This window comes from Sorghum bicolor, chromosome 3 (assembly GCF_000003195.3).
Source record: "Sorghum bicolor cultivar BTx623 chromosome 3, Sorghum_bicolor_NCBIv3, whole genome shotgun sequence".
Classification (NCBI taxonomy): domain Eukaryota; kingdom Viridiplantae; phylum Streptophyta; class Magnoliopsida; order Poales; family Poaceae; genus Sorghum; species Sorghum bicolor.
In genome coordinates this window covers 64370473-64387347 of record NC_012872.2, presented here as the reverse complement: position 1 = coordinate 64387347, position 16875 = coordinate 64370473, and the positions used below count along the sequence as shown (strand labels likewise).

Sequence of the window (16875 nt, the reverse complement as noted above, 5' to 3'; positions counted from 1 at the left end):
ACGCAAAAAGAATAATGAATGGAGAATGTGCGTTGATTACACCGATCTCAACAAACACTGTCCTAAAGATCCTTTTGGTCTTCCTCGCATCGACGAGGTGGTCGACTCAACGGCCGGATGCAAACTCCTCTCCTTTCTAGATTGCTACTCTGGTTATCACCAGATCTCGTTAAAAGAAGAAGATCAGATCAAAACATCCTTCATCACACCTTTCGGCGCATACTGTTACACTACCATGTCTTTCGGACTTAAAAACGCCGGGGCCACTTATCAAAGGGCCATCCAGCAATGCCTCCACGACGAGATTCGCAATGACCTCGTCGAGGCCTATGTGGACGACGTGGTCGTAAAAACAAGGGATGCGAGCACCCTAATCGACAACTTAGACCGAACCTTCAAGGCACTCAATAGGTACAAGTGGAAGCTCAACCCCAAGAAATGCATTTTCGGGGTTCCTTCCGGTCTACTGCTCGGCAACGTCGTCAGCTGCGACGGCATACGACCAAACCCTTCAAAAGTCAAAGCCGTACTCGACATGCGACCACCGAAGAACGTCAAGGATATTCAGAAGCTAACCGGATGCATGGCCGCCCTCAGTCGTTTCATCTCAAGGCTGGGAGAAAAAGGCCTCCCCTTTTTCAAACTATTGAAAGCGTCAGAAAAATTCTCCTGGACAGAAGACGCCGACGCTGCGTTCACTCAGCTTAAGACCTTCCTCACTTCACCGCCTGTCCTCACAGCGCCTCAGCCCAATGAAGACCTGCTCCTTTACATTGCTGCAACCGACAGAGTTGTTTCCACGGCAATAGTGGTCGAGCGAGATGAACCAGGTCACGTCTTCAAGGTCCAGAGGCCCGTTTACTTCATAAGCGAAGTTTTAAACGAATCCAAGGCCAGGTACCCACAAATACAGAAGCTTATATACGCCATCCTGATAACGTCAAGAAAACTGAAGCACTACTTCGACGGCCATCGAGTCCTGGTGACAACCAGCTTTCCCCTCGGTGACATCCTGCGCAATAAAGACGCCAATGGCAGAATCGTGAAATGGGCAATGGAATTATGTCCATTTTCCCTGGAGTTTCAGAGTCGCACCACTGTCAAGTCCCAAGCCCTGGTCGATTTCATTGCCGAATGGACGGATCTCAACGAACCGTCCGTTCCCGATGTCTCAGACCACTGGTCAATGTTCTTTGATGGGTCCTTGAACATCAACGGTGCAGGCGCTGGGATATTGTTCGTATCACCAAACAAGGACAAACTCCGCTACGTCCTTCGGATCCTTTTTCCGGCGTCAAACAATGTCGCCGAATACGAAGCCTGCTTACATGGCGTACGACTAGCCGTCGAGCTGGGGGTTAAGCGCCTCTATGTCTACGGGGACTCCGCTTTGGTCATCAACCAGCTCAACAAGGAGTGGGACGCAACCCACGAGAAGATGGATCTCTACTGCAAAGAAATTCGCAAATGGGAAACTAACTTCTATGGCATAGAGTACATCCACGTGGTCCGGGATAAGAACCAAGCAGCAGATGCGTTGTCAAAGTTAGGCTCGTCTCGGGCCCAAATCCCGCGCGGTATTTTCGTCCAGGACATCCATGAGCCGAGCGTAAGCTCCCCCCTGGTCGACAAGCAACCCACCGAGGCAATGCTCATAGATGACGCCACTCCGACAACCGGTGGGCGCGACTGGCGTATCCCGTTCATCAAATACATCTCAGACGGGACAGGTTTTCAGGACAAAACAGAGAACGAGCGTCTCATCCGACGATCAAAGAACTACATCCTGGTCGACGGAAAACTCATGCGGAAAAACGCAAGCTCCGAGGTACTGCTCAAGTGCATACCCCAAGACGATGGTATCAAGCTCTTGGAGGACATACACGCCGGATCCTGCGGCAACCACGCCGCATCTAGAACGCTGGTCGGAAAGGCTTTCCGAGCAGGTTTTTACTGGCCGACCGCGGTCAGCGATGCAGAAAAACTGGTTCGGCGTTGCGAAGGATGTCAGTTTTTCGCTAAGAGGACCCACGTACCTGCCCATGAAATTCAAACCATCCCGTCGTCTTGGCCCTTTGCTTGCTGGGGGCTTGACATGATCGGACCATTTAAACCAGCCCCGGGCAACTTCAAGTTTGTCTTCGTGTTAATCGACAAGTTCTCCAAGTGGATTGAATACATGCCCCTGGTCAAGGCAACTTCCGAGAAGGCTGTGGAGTTCCTCAATCAAATCATACACAGATTCGGCATCCCGAACAGCATAATCACCGACCTGGGCACTCAGTTTACTGGCACCACTTTTTGGGATTTCTGCGATGACAGAGGCATAGTCATAAAATATGTGTCAGTGGCACATCCACGTGCCAACGGTCAGGTCGAACGTGCTAACGGAATGATCGTCGACGCCCTAAAGAAAAGATTGTACACCGAGAACGACAGAGCACCCGGTCGATGGATGAAAGAATTGCCGGCAGTGGTCTGGGGCCTCCGAACTCAGACCAGTCGAAACACGGGGGTGTCTCCCTATTTCATGGTGTACGGCGCAGAGGCGGTTTTGCCGTCCGACATACACTTCGGATCCCCTAGAATCGAGCACTTCGACCAGGCGACCGCCGACAACGCTAGAGAACTCGAAATCAATTGCATGGAGGAAAAGCGTTTAGTTTCATGTCTCCGAACAGCAAAATATCTCGCGGCAGTCAGGCGATACTACAACAGGAACGTCAAGGACCGTTCCTTCGTGGTCGGCGATCTGGTGCTTCGATGGAAAACAAGCCAGGAGGGAATGCACAAGTTATCTACTCCCTGGGAAGGACCCTTCGTGGTGACCGAGGTCACACGACCTACGTCCTACAGATTGGCATACCCAGACGGAACACGAGTGCCTAACTCTTGGCACATCGACAAACTGCGACGTTTCTATCCATAAAGTTTTAGCGACTTTCTTTTGTAAGTGTCTTATAATTTGTAACAATAAAATTCTCTATTTTTTGCCTATACCTTGTCATACACAGCACTCGGCAAAAACTCCCGCAATGGATGCTCTTGGCGACAACCAAGACAAATACGGTGACACGTCACTCAGATATTTTTACAGCGCTCAAAACAACAGTCATGACAAAAAGAAAACTTTATTACAAACTTTACATACAAAGTTTACAATAAATACCCTGACGGGCAGATACTAGTCTATTCCTACAGACTACTTTATTGGCCTAGCTGCTCGGGCTGATCACCCGCCTGGCCCTGCTGCCCGGACGAAGGGGTCGGGGCCACCGGCGCCTGGCTGGTCGAGACCGCAGGCGTCGACCGCCCATCTCCAGCAAAGGACGCGCCCGACAACTCCCTAGCCGACCTATCTGAGCTCGGCTGGTCTGGAGGAGTGGCCGTTCCGCACAGGTTGATGTCGCCGATCACTGTCGACGACAAGTCCAGCAGACTACCACGAAGTTCGTCCGCTTCCTGTGGGCCGACTTCCTTCGGGTACCCCTTCTCCAGCCTGCTCAAGTCGACCAGGGGGTAGTGGGCGCGTACCATGCTGAGGACGTGCGCGCCGGCAAACTCCCCGGCGTCCTTCACAAACTGCTGGAGCCAGTCCCACGCCCGTTGCGCCTTTTGGACCGGGGTCAACTGCGGCGCGCGGGGCTGGCTCTCCGGGAGCTCGGGACTGATCAGGTCCAGGACCGGGGACACTCCCTTCCAGATCCTGCAACAGTTGACCTTCCAGGAGTCCCGGTCCTTGACCAGCTCATCCAGGTGCTTTTTGGCGTTCACCTTGAGCACTGCAAACGAAACGAAACGTTACTTTCGGCATACCAGACAAGCAAAGGGGCAGGTAGCAACCAACAAGGCGGCACCCATTACCAGCTAACTCCCGGTCTTTTCGACTTAATTCCTCCTCCGCTCGCCGTCCGGACTCCTGTGCACTGGCGAGCTGTTGGCCGAGCTGCTCCTTCTCTTGTTGGAGGCTCGCCACCTCCTCCTCCAAGTCTGCGTGAATCCTAAACTGGTCAGCAAAGCAAACTATACAAGTATGCGAAACTGCTCGGAGCGTGTGACTAACCTTCCTGCAGCCGGTACTGGTCGGCCAGGCGACGAGCGAGGTCGAGACGACGCTCCTTTTCGGCGCTCATCTCGACCACCTTCTCTCCGACCTCCGCCCGCAACCGGTCTACCTCCGCGGCAAGGGCCTTGTTCTCGGCCATGACGCCTTCTATCTGGTCAAAGCACCGTTTCCGGTACTTCGCCGTTTTCATAACGTCCTACAAAGCAAACATATAACAATGCGCAGAAGACAAGGCAAAAGAATGCGCGGCAGCTCAAAACGCCGCTTACCTTGACTTCGTCGACAAGGCGCTTGGCCGCGCGCTCCACCCTGGCGGCCTCTTCGGACTCGGCGAGCTCCTCATGACCGATAAAGTGATCCCCGCGTTGGCGCCACACATACACGTGTTGGCGGCCATCACGGGGACGACCCTCGATCTCTTCTACCTCGTCGTCGGAGGCCGCCCTGGTTTCCTCCTCCTGGGCTGCGTCACCCCCGGTGGTGGTCCCAGGCGTCACCGTCCCTTGGACCAGACCTGGGGAGCCCGCAGCCGGAGAGGCTCCTGCTCGGGGCGGCGGGGGGACTTCACTCCCCCCGGCAGGAGGAGCGGTCGGAGACCTTCCCTTCTCCGAGGAGTCAGTTGGGGGAGCCTCCCCAGCCCTGGTCGGGCTGCTTGTTGTAGTCGGCGCCGCGCTCGGGAGCTCCTCGGTGCTCCCAGGCGCGACTGCAGCAGTCGGCTGTTCTGTGGTCTGGGGGGCCGCTTCCCCAGAACCGCGGGCAGGCTCGCCCGTTCCCTGGCCGGGAGTTTGGCCAGGGTCGACATCCGATGCCGCACTACAGGAACAAAAGTTAAAAAAAAAGGAGTCCAAAATACGTAAGTTGAACACTTACAGGTCTGACCGGCGATGGGTCGCGGTGAACCTCCTCCTCGCCCGGCCGGTCGGCGCCTGTGCCCCCACCTCGGCAACTTGCGGGGCAGCTGCGCCGCTGGCCACTCGATCAGTGGCGACCGGCGCAGCGTCTGGGCGGCCCCGAGGCTGTCGGACCAACGACGGCGCAGCCTCTTCGTCGTCGTCGTCGTCGTCGACGATCCGCACGAGCCGACGACGCTTCGGCGCTTGGCTGCTCTCCGCCGGCAGGTCTGCCGGCAGCTCCGGCGTCGGCAGGGGATCCACCGGCAATGGCCTTTTCCCCGCTACCCTCTCCTCGGAGGTCGGGACGGGGCGGGCTCGGTCTTCCTCTGGCGGGACCTCTCCCACAGGATCTTCCATCCCCGGTGCCAGTGATACGTACACTACGCACCGGTCGACATCACCGACCTGCAAAAGTAACAGAGATGAGCCAACTACAGACGACATACGAATGATCAAACGGAGTCTGCTACATACCTTTGGTGCTGGTCGTCCTAACTTGAAGGCTTGCACCCGATCACTGCTACGGGTGAAGCCCCCATCCGCGAAGTTAAACAGCTCGTTCAGCAGCTGTTGTACCTCCGCTTTCTCCAGGATCTCCGACCGCATCCTGGTCGGGTCTGTGCTTCCGGCATACTCATACGCCGAGTGCACCCTCTTCTGGCAGGGCATCACCCGGCGGCAAATGAAGTTGCCGACCACGCCAAGCCCATCCAGGCGCGACCAGTCGATCAGCTTCATCAGATCCGCCACTTGACCGTCGAACTCTGGGCGGTCGGTCCAGCTCGACCTCTTCTCGGGAATGTACCCCACGTCGCAGAACGTGGAGCTGCCCGGTTCCTCCCTGACGTAGAACCACTTCTTGTACCATTCGGTCAAGGAGGTGTTCCATGGGCAGTGCAGGTAGCGATTCTTCATCCCATCACGAAGGTTGAGGTATACTCCACCTGCAACCTTGGAGCCTCCAACTGCTCCCTTCTTCCTCAGACAGAAAAGATACCGGAAAAGATCAAAGTGCGGCTCTATGCCAACATAGGCCTCGCACAGATGGATGAAGGTGGAAATAAGGAGAATTGAGTTCGGGTGCAGATTGTAAATCCCGATCTCATAGTACAAAAGAAGACCTTGAAGAAAAGGATGAACAGGAACACCAAAGCCTCTCTTGATGAAATCCTCAAAAACGACGATCTCACCAGCGCGAGGGTCGGGGTAGCTCTCCCCCTCCGGTTCCCTCCAGCCGCCGAGCTCTGCGCCGTGCAGAAGCCCCATATCGACGAGGTCACCGAGAGATTTTGTGGTGCTGCGAGACTTCTTCCACTCCTTGGCCATCAGCTCGGCCCTCTTCCTGGAGTCGCTCTTCGCCATTAGAGGTGCGAATGTGGGATGGAGTTAGGAAGATTCAGGAGGTTGGAGAAGATGAGAGCGGAAGGTTTGAAGGCAATGGCAGGAGAAGCGGTACAGACGGTCCTATTAGGCCCTTATAAACCCGCGACCCCACCTCTCCCACTTCCTGTATTCTCGGGAAGTGGGCAGGCCATGCGGCGGACGCGGCGTTTCGGTTTATAATGATTATAGACAATTAATGCGGCGAAATTTTCGTACCAATTGATGGTTTCCTTTTCTCAAACCATGCAAAGAGCGGTTGTACAGTTGCCAGGTGCAGCTTTTCATGCATCCGTCTGACATATCGTCAGGAGACCCCGTCACGTCAGCTTTAATTGAAAAGATCTTTTCAAAAGTAAGAAGGCACATACGCCAGTGAGTCAGCAATCCGGGGACTGCACCGACCACCGAGCACTCGACGCTCGGGGACTGGTCGCCCAGTCTATCAGCTCGGAACTTCAAGGACTGCACCGACCACCGAGCACTCGACGCTCGGGGACTGGTCGCCCAGTCTATCAGCTCGGAACCTCAAGGACTGCACCGACCACCGAGCACTCGACGCTCGGGGACTGGTCGCTCAGTCTATCAGCTCAAAAGCTTTAAAGCATGCACCGACCACTGAGCACTCGACGCTCGGGGACTGGTCGTGCAGAATAGCAACATATAATTCCAGGCAGCGTACTAAGTGCCTGGGGACTGGTCGATTGGTCTTTTCGATTGCAGACGAGCATGACATGCTCGGGGACTGCTGAATTCAATTTTTTAGACCTTGCTACAAGGCTCATACTTCGCCTTCCAGCAAGCTCGGGGACTACATCGGTACGATGCATCTAGCGATGCATCTCAGTCTCAAAACTACTTTGGGGAATTTTCTTTTGACCCTGGCACCACGTGCCTACGTCACCTACTACCAGGCTCGGGGACTAAGTGGGCACACTTCACCTGGCGGTGAATTTGCTTGCCTTTTTTGGATGCTGCTACCTTTCAAAAAGGGCAAAGTGGGCACACTTCACCAGGAAAGAAATTTTTTTTAGAGCACCATGCATTCTTCGAACAACCTGCTTCTTCGATGACAACGTTGATCAATGAACCGTTTGGGCGATTTCCCCGCTCATTGAGGACGACAGGCCACGCTGATCGAAGAAGCTCAAGACGGAGTGTTGCATCACAATACATGGCGCTCGGGGACTAGCTGTGGGGGTATAAACCCCTATACCCTTACGGCTAGACTTCAGCCAGGAAGCTTGGCCCACTACGAGACGAGTTCAAGGCTTGATCCGACAGCCCGAGTTTCGCGCAAGGAAACAAGACGTGGAGATCAAGCAGGATTCTAGTCGGTTAGAATAGGAATTGATATCGAATTATCTATGGCAATTGTAACCGGCTAGGATTAGTTTCTAGATCTGTAACCCTGCCCTCCAGACTATATAAGGAGGGGCAAGGGGACCCCCTAGGACAGATTATCTCTCAACACAATCCAATACAACCAGACGCAGGACGTAGGTATTACGCCAACTCGGCGGCCGAACCTGGATAAAAAGCTTGTCCGTGTCTTGCGTCACCATCGAGTTCGTAGTTTGCGCACCGTCTACCGATAAACTACTACCGTGGGTATACCCCAAGGTAGACTGCCGACCAGCTTTCGTCGACACCCCCCTCTCCCTAAATAGAAGGAAAAAACATGTCTAAAACCTTCATGCCATCAATAGTAATTTGCAATTATCATAGCAAATGCTCGGTAGCCCAGGTATAGGCCTCCTAGCCGACGCCACAATTTAGGTTGATCTCTGATGCAGTACACTAGGAAGGTTGGGCTTTATGTACAACTTATTGATCCCCTAGAGCGCCACTAAGATATGTTGTATTGAACATTGCCTTATATAAAAACGCACAAACTTTTTTGTGTGATCGAGAAAAATTACCATAGCAAATGATCGACACAGTTTGCTTATACTAGGAGTACGTACATATGTTATCTCTGAGGGCTTTACATAACATGGGAAAAATAGGGGTGATCGGAGAGGGATTTGGAAATGACACGAATGCTCCATGTTGGGTGATTTAGCAAGTTAGGACTTATTTAGTTAGTGAAAAACTTTTAGATTTGGCTACTATAACACTTTGGTTTGCTGTCCAATCATAGACTAACTAGGCTCAAAAGATTCGTCTCGCAAATTACAGGCAAACTGTGCAATTAGTTATTTTTTAATATATATTTAATGCTTTATGCATACGTCTAAAGATTCGATGTGACGGATAATTTTGAAAAATTTTGGGATCTTAGGGTGAACTAAATAAGGCCTTAGCTACAAATTCATTTCCACCAATTGCCTAAGAGATACAACACTCCATCGCTCGATTCCTTCTCGAAGTTGTGCGTAGACTACTCGCTCCACGGAGTCTAAGCAAATATTTACAGAGCCAAACTCGTACACAGGCATGCCATTGTAGAACCTGCCGACTCTAGGCATAAACAACATACCTTTCTCCATAGCGTATGCCTGGATACACTCCTTGAAGCTTAGATCCGGCTCGGTTGCTCCATGGCAAGAAGTGAACTCTGATGCTTCCTCTGCTGCATGAACTTGAAGTTTCTCTGCACTATCAGTACCTCTCGCGTACTCGAGTATGCCATATCCTCCCCAGTTCCAGGCTGAAGAACCTCAAGTCCTTCCGCGGCTCGGTCCATCAGGTCCAGCCCAAGTGTCAAAAGCATCCGTATGCGCGTGTCAGTAAGCAATTCAGGTGGGAAGATCTCCTTCCAGACCTTATACCAGTTGACAATCTCATTGAAATCAGGGTTTGGTGAACACAGCAAATGGTGTGACCTGATGCCACATGCTGAAGAAATCAACTTTCCAGCAAATTAATGGACCATGCAGCGCTCCGGGATTGTAGAGAAGCCCAAAGCATCATCCACCTGAACTCATCGAGCTTCTGGTCCGCCGGGTTGATCTGAAGCTCTTGCAGTGCCATCTTCAGTTTCTGGACGATGTAATAACGAGCAACCAGGTCTTCCCAGAGTGCAGAATCGAAGACGTTTCTCCACGGAGACAACAGAGCGTAAGCCGAGGTGTCGTGCGCTTGGGATGTGCGGAGGACGCTGCTCAGCTTGTACTCGATGGAATGGCACAAGGTCTCCATGCTGCTTTGCTCTAGCATCGGCAACCATGGGTGTACGGTGTACCCACAATGGATTGGCCCCTTCTCCCTGCGTGGATCCCATAAATCCACAGCAGCCGAGCCACGCCGCACAACTCTTGGACTCTTCCGCGAAGCGCGCCTTCAGGCCCCTGAACGTCAGAAGCAGTCCTTCCAGGGTGAGGACGCCGGCTGAATCGTCCATCCGGACCTGCTCTAGCGCCCCTGCAATCTTGTAGGAGTATACGCGTTTGCTCTTGAGCCCGAGTCGGTTGTTCGGTCGTCAGTCCGGGAGACTCGGTTCATCGCGCATTGGACCTTTTTTTTTTCTTCTCTCTGCAACTTACTCGGTTCTACTTCCTCCGTCTCAAAATCATAAGACATTTTAAGAATCTTAAAAAGTTAAACCATCTCAAGTTTGACCTTAAATTTATATGTTGCTTCATAAATTATTCTCTCACAATGAACATGCATCACTCTTTTTTTTTGGCTCTTGGTGATGTCGAATATGTATAGGTGCACGTGTATCCTCGCGTGTTGGATACATATTTGCACTATTATCGAGTAGCAGGGACGGCCATCTTTTGAGCAACAGTAGCTGCTTCCAAGTTCCAACCCAACCAAATGGAAGGTACAGCGTCAAGTTCTCCGTCTACAGAGCTGCTGATGGCTCAGCTACTGATCGTGCTAGCAGATCAAAATCAAACGCATGTAACATATTTAATTGGCCGAAAGGGATCACATCAGAGGATCCTGGACGGCCCACCCGGGTAATCATGCCTGCTAAATCAAGAAACAAATAAAAAGCGTGTTTGACGAATCTCTTTCACGACGCTGGCTTGTTAAGTTTACGCAGATCCTTCCTTCGTCTGGTAGATCGTGAGCCAGAGCCAGACACTTGATAGAGCACGAGAACAATGGTCACACGACCACCACGGCCGCAATCCATGCGATGGGGTGCCAGAGAAGAACACGAAAACACCTTCCATGTGAGATAACGAGCGAGCCCGTCTCCATGGCCAGACTTGATGGAGGTGCCATCGACTCACCAGCCATGAAAACTTTTTAGGCATTGTTTAGTTCCTTCCCGAAATTTTTTCATGACACTGTAACACTTTCGTTTGTTTGTGGTAATTATTGTCCAATCATAGTCTAACTAGACTCAAAAGATTCGTCTCGTAAATTTCGACCAAACTGTGTAATTAGTTTTTATTATTCATTTATATTTAATACTCCATGCATGCTTCTAAATATTCGATGTGACGGAAAAATCTTGAAAAGTTTTTAGATTTTGGGTGGAAGTAGAGACGTGAGCCTGTCTTGCTCCCTCGCTCGCTCGCTCGCTCACCTGACCTCACACCTCACCTGTCTGGTAAAATCGGTGCCGTGCGTCGTAAGAGTTTACCCAAGCAATGCAATGCATGCGTTCACACGCCTCCGCGGCGCGTCGGTCCAAGCAAGCATCATGGACGCCAAGAAAAGGAGGAGCTTCCGGCGCACGCGTCCGGCGTACGTACCCAACGTACGTACGTCCTCGCACGCCCGACCCTGTATCTTAATTTAGCCCCGGGGGATATGATGCATCTTTGCTTAATCCACTGGTGAACAAGGCGCAGAAGAAACTGATTAACGACGACGACGACTGTTGTCTTGTTTTTTTTTTGGCCCTGATTGGTTTCTTTATTACATGAGGCAAAGAAACAAGCTAGACGCTGCGGCGTGCACTAGTTTAATGGGGGCACGGTGACGATCTTGAGAGTGAAGGGTCGTAGTCGTACGTACGCGAGGGTTCGATCGATCCGCGACAGCGACGGGGCAACGTAAAGATCAGGTGCGGCCTGCGGGCGCGCGCGGCTTCGGCCGTTCGGCCGGCGCCGTAGCATGATTGTGCGGCAAGGGAGTCCGTTGTGGTTGTGGCAGAGGGAGAGGGAGAGGGAGAGGGAGCACTCTCTCCGACGGAACCCAACGCAAGGAAGAGAGAACAGTGTGGGAGGCTTTACCCAAGTGTAAAGCAAGCCAAAGGCAAGCTCTGCGGGTTACTTCACCGGCGCTCATATACACAGGCACCACTGCACTCACTGACCATGACCAGTGACCGCACCACACCACCTGCCCTGCCCCTGCCCTTCTTCCTCTGCAGCAGCAGCTCTTGTTCTTCACGTGCTCGTCTTCACGACGAACCAACCCACCACACGGTTTGGCTCTGGCTCTGCTATAGATATGAGATGCAGGAGGCGGGCAAGGCTCGGCATGGGGTGGCTCCGGGCCGTGCTCTCCCCGCTCAGGAAGCTCTGGTGCCGCGTCAACGCGGTGCAGCAGCAGCGCAAGAGTACGTTCGCCATGCATGCCCATCACACGCTCTCTTCTGTTCTGTTTCTGTTTCTGTTCTGCTCTGCTCCTCCGGTTCTCTGATGAATGTCTGAATGGAGAAAAATCCTCCTTGCTCCTGCTCTGTGCTGTGCAGAGAGAGGGATCTACATCCTGTACGACGACGTCAAGTCGTGCCAATGCGAGGACGTGCACGTGCTGTGGTCCATCCTCGTGGAGTCCCACGGCCTGCCGCCGCCGACCCCGATGCCGTCGCCGCCGGTGCTTTAGCGGCCGGCCTGAAGCGATGTCGATGAGGTCACTGCACCCCTGAATAAGCGAGAGGTCGATGGATTCATACGCCTCGACATGGCTGGCTGTGGGAGGTGAATTCAAGTAGTAGTGATTCTGAATTCTGATGTGTGTACATAGGGATAAACCGATGTGTGTGTGTGTGTGTGTGTGTCGCCGGTGTGCTGCGCGCTGCCGCGCTCTGCTGTCGGCCTGGATTGGCGCCTCTGTTGGAGGCTGCCGAGACGAGGAGTGGCCTGCGGCTGCGGGGGGGAATGTAGGCTGCTGCGCGTGTCCCCTTGATGAGTGTGGTGATGAGCTTCTTGGAGTTGGAGCGCACCCCTCGTTCGTTTGACTTCTAATAGTTTACGTACGTATAGGACTGCATCTGGATCGGATGCGGTCCTTCAGCCCACCTCTATTGGAATTTGAAAGGGAGTAGCAAGAAAAGAAAAAAAAAAGAATCCTCAACGGTTTTCTGAATCTGGTACCTCCCGTTTTTAGTCTTCGCCTATGTATTCACTTTGCACTAGCTGAATAGCACAATGCTTCTGCCTGCAACCTCATCGTACGAGTTCAGGTTCAGGAAGAAGATGCTTGTTCAGACAACCATCATAATTCTCTCTTTTGAAAGGAAGTTGCTCTAGGTTGTCTTGAACTTGCTCTGTGCTAAGCTAGAGAAAAAGTTTGATCTGGGCTGACCTCGGGGGGGAAATGGGCTCTGGACTCCTCGTATTTGGTCGCGTCCAGGCCCAGTTATGCAAACTAGGACGGGAGCCAGTCTGCGAGCCAGAAAGAAGCCCAGTAGAGGTAGTTCAATGGCAAAGGATGATTGTAGAGCCTTTGAGCCATCTCTCTCCTCATATATATAGGCCGGCATTGCAGAGTTGCGCTCATGTGCCCCACTCCGCCAACCCTCACAACAGTCACTCATGAATCATGATGAACCCGGGAACAGCCAGCCATAGCAAGGCAAAGCGCCCACCCGGCACCACGCCGAACCAAGGCCACCTACGTGACCACTGTTAACCTGATGGCCTCTCCCTCCGGCCCAGGCGCCCAGCTCTATATAACGCTTGCCTCTCCCCCTGTTTGTGCATCCGCCGAAACAAGAGCGACGGGACAAGAATTCTGCTTCTAATCTCGCAGACGTCGCCACTGCTACCGAACCATCCATTCCTCTTCCTCGCATCATCTCGATCGACAGAAGCAGCTACCGTCTACCGAAAAGATGGCAGGGCAATTGAAGGCCAAGGTCCTCGTCGTGGCCGCGGCCGCCGTGGTCATCGCCTCCTCCCTCGTCGGCGCGGCCTCCGCTGCCGCCGACGCGCCCGCCCCGGCTCCCACCTCCGGCGCCACAGTCGCCGCGCCGGCCTTCGCTGCCGTCACTGTCGCCGCTTTTGGCTACCTCTTCTGCTAAAAAAAACACATAGCATGCCCTGGTTCGTTCTGAGATTGTTTGCCGATTCTTTCATTCTCGATGTATATTCATGTATTTCATTTCATCCCCCAATTCGAGGAGTATACGTGACAATGTAAATTGGTTCGTAATATACTTTCCAATAGCTACACTTTTGCGGTTTGCATACGCAAGATGTCTACAACAGGTCTGCAAAATTGAAAACGCTTGGTTAAGCAAACGAAGAGCACAGAGCACTGAATCTGAATGACACAACCAGTTAACCACCCACCAATGCGATAGCACGCGATGCACGTGTTTTTAAATCGTTTGTGTAAGCTCATGCGGAATGCGGTCGTCCATTTGAATTTTTATTGGTGAAACTGAGAAAGAAGCGACCGGTGAGAAACCGTTTTAAATTTTTAATTTCAAACTGACAAATTAGATGTAGCTGTGCTGTTCATTACGAATTTGCGATGTCTCCCCACATATAAGTTCTGTTTGGATCCACTTATTTTTCAGAAGTTTTTTTTTTCTCACAAATTCGATATTCTGGAATGGAGGCAGGAACCAATCCAGCTAATAAATACTAAAAAAAACACACACAGTCATTCTAGCCAGGAATAATCCAAGCCATGAATCCGAAACAACCGAACAAGTTAGTTTTTAAACAATTTCATGCATAAAAAGCTTTCGGAAAAAGCCAACCTAAAATGTTTAGCATGTCATTTTATGACAAGCTTGCCTTTCTCTTCTTGCACGTGTCACTAGAGGTGAGCTCGATGGTGGCAATTGGGGGCAAGCTCAAGGGAGAAGTGCCTGGTGGAGAGACAAGCAGCAAAGAAGCCCTTTGTGAAGTGCTGAGCTCGCATAACATTTTAAAGAAAAGAGTAAAGAAGTAAGTTCTATGAGAATGAAACTTTTGTATTATGATTACTAACTCTCTTTGTGAGTCATAAAATTAAATATCTATATATAAAATTATAGAATAAAGCTTTCAATTATACTCCCTCCATACCTGTTTTAGTTGACATTCTGGACAACTCAAGTTGTCGGCGTCTAGACTCGCGGTCTAGGCACTAACAAGTATAAGTTGCGTGACTGACCAAGCTTGGATGGTGATGCAAGTGAGACACAGAGGGTTTATACTGGTTCGGGCCAAGAATGCCCTACGTCCAGTGTGGCGGTGGATTCTGTATAACGTTGCACCCAAAGGTGCTTGCAGTAGGGGGTACAAGCTGGTTGCGAGAGAGGGCTAAGTCCCAGGTCTCGGCTTGGTGTGGACAGAGTGCGGGCTGTTGCTCTGTGAAAGAGTGTTGTGTGCGTGTGTGTTTTTCTAAACTTGTCCGATCTCTCTCTAGTTGTGAACCCTGGCTCCCCTTTTATAGTCCCAAGGGAAGGCCAAGTATTTACATGAGTAGATTTCTTTTATTGAAGGGTGAAAACACAGTCCCGACCCTGTTGAGGCTGGTCCATCTCGTCCTTGAGGGATGGTTGACAGCATGGCTACTCCTATAGAGGGTTACCGAACCCTGTAGGGGTCGTGGGGGTCGGATCGCCGGTACTGCTGCATATCCTGTCAACAGTGGGAAATGACCACAAACAGTGGTGCTGATTTACCTCACCCATTCCCTTTCTACTGTGCGGTAGTGTGCTACAGTGAACAGGGGTAAGGGTGTATAGTGACAGAGGTAAGGCCACAGTGACCGGGGTGGTTGAAACAGTCGTCGCCTTGCCCTGCCGCGTTATGGGGGCCGTCGCGTCCGTCATGTCGGGGGAAGTCTTGTTACCCAGGTGGAGTGGGGTCCGGCGCCCGAGCCTGGACGGGGTCGGGCGAAACGGAGCTTGCGTCCGAGGCCATGAGGGGTCGGGCGAGTCGGAACTGGCGTCCGAGGCCCTGAGTAGGTCGGGCGAGTCGGAACTGGCGTCCGAGGCCCTGAGGGGTCGGGCGAGTCGGAACTTGCGTCCGAGGCCCTGATGATTGTAATTAGTATGTTTTTTTGTGTTTTTTAACTGCTCTGATTTGGGTACCCCTTATTATGGTACCCAACAGTAGCCCCCGAGCCTCTGAAGGGGTAGGTTTACCTCTTTAGAGGTTCCTTCCCCGGGGACTGCTTTGTAGCTGACTAGGAGCCTTTCACTCTTCTCCGGGGGGTGCGCGCGAGCGCACCCGCCGGGTGTAGCCCCCGAGCCTTTTGGAGGAATGATGTCATTCCTTCAAAGGCTTTTACCCCTTGACGGCTTTAGTTTGGAGTGTTTCAAGGGATAGGTTGCGTGTTCTTTACACGTAGTGCCTGTTCCCATGGTGCGAGGAAGTCCCCGAGCCCTTTTCCCGTAAGGGTCGATCAGGTTCTTTCTCGTCTTGTAATTACGTCCCTCATTCTTCCTTTCGCTCGGAGGAGGGGTGGGTCGTGCCGTACTACCCTCGACGGGCGAGTGACGACGCTTCCCGGGAGCTGCAGGCGGGTAAATCCAAGTGGATGTCCGAGTCCCGTTCGATAGGGGTCGGCTAGTGGCCTTATGGGCACATCTCAAAAAGTACCCGAGGGCAGTCACGGTGGATGTCGGAACCGTTCGCTAGGTCCCGAGGGCTCGATGCCTCCCTCGATGGGATCCCACTCTCGTGACACCCGCATGGGTCTCGGATATGACTTGCAAAGATGTGCCGACTCCCTGTAGGGTTCGGACCTTGGCCTCTATTGTGCTCATCTTCAGTCATCCCTCGCTCAGTTATCCTGAGGCGACTGTTCGAACCTGCGTTGCAGGTCAGTCTCGCAACCTCTGGAACGTAGGTGGCCATGGCCTGGGGATTTTAGGCCTCGAAAGGCTTTTTTCAGACTCGTTTTATAATGTTAGGGGTCGGGCGAGACGGAGAACTGCGCCCGACGGAGACCGCCTTGCGACGCTTGGTCAGCGAGGGGGGGTCGGGCGCCGCGTCCTCTGGAAGGAACCGCCCTGACATAACTTTTCAGGGTGCTCCTTTTGAGGCGCGGCGCGTGGGGACTCGAAACGGCCGTGCCGTCTCGCCCCGGCTGGATGGGACGTTTCGTCTGTGAAATTAATGCGCGCGTGCGGCGGGCGCGGGAATCGAAGGGAGTTGGCGCTTCGAGTTTTTCACCTGAATGGGCGACGGTTGCTCTCTCTCTCTCTCTCTTGGCCTTCCTCACAGGGGCGTGGTCGTGGCTCGCTCCTTCTATAAAAGCGGCTACTGGGGGTCTTGGCCTTCCTTGCGCCGCCGTCCACTCCACTTTTACTGCGCAGACTTTCCTCTTCCTCCTGAAGCCATGGCCGGCGTCGAGGCGTGGCCGCCCAGCAATGTGACCAAGTCCGCGCTAGAGGCGCGCGTGAAGGCCGGGATTCTCCGTCCTCTCAAGGACGTCGGGTTCTCGGAGTGGATC

General features: G+C 52.8%; 1 protein-coding gene and 1 pseudogene across 1 annotated transcript; one reads left to right on the top strand and one right to left on the bottom strand.

The window, feature by feature from the left end:
- On the bottom strand, nt 8646-10947 carry LOC110433751 (annotated as a pseudogene).
- On the top strand, nt 11403-12437 carry LOC8079293. The gene is made up of 2 exons (XM_002458548.2): nt 11403-11809; nt 11945-12437. Exons 1-2 carry the CDS (start codon nt 11701-11703, stop codon nt 12076-12078), a joined length of 243 nt encoding a protein of 80 aa, XP_002458593.1. The 5' UTR covers nt 11403-11700; the 3' UTR covers nt 12079-12437.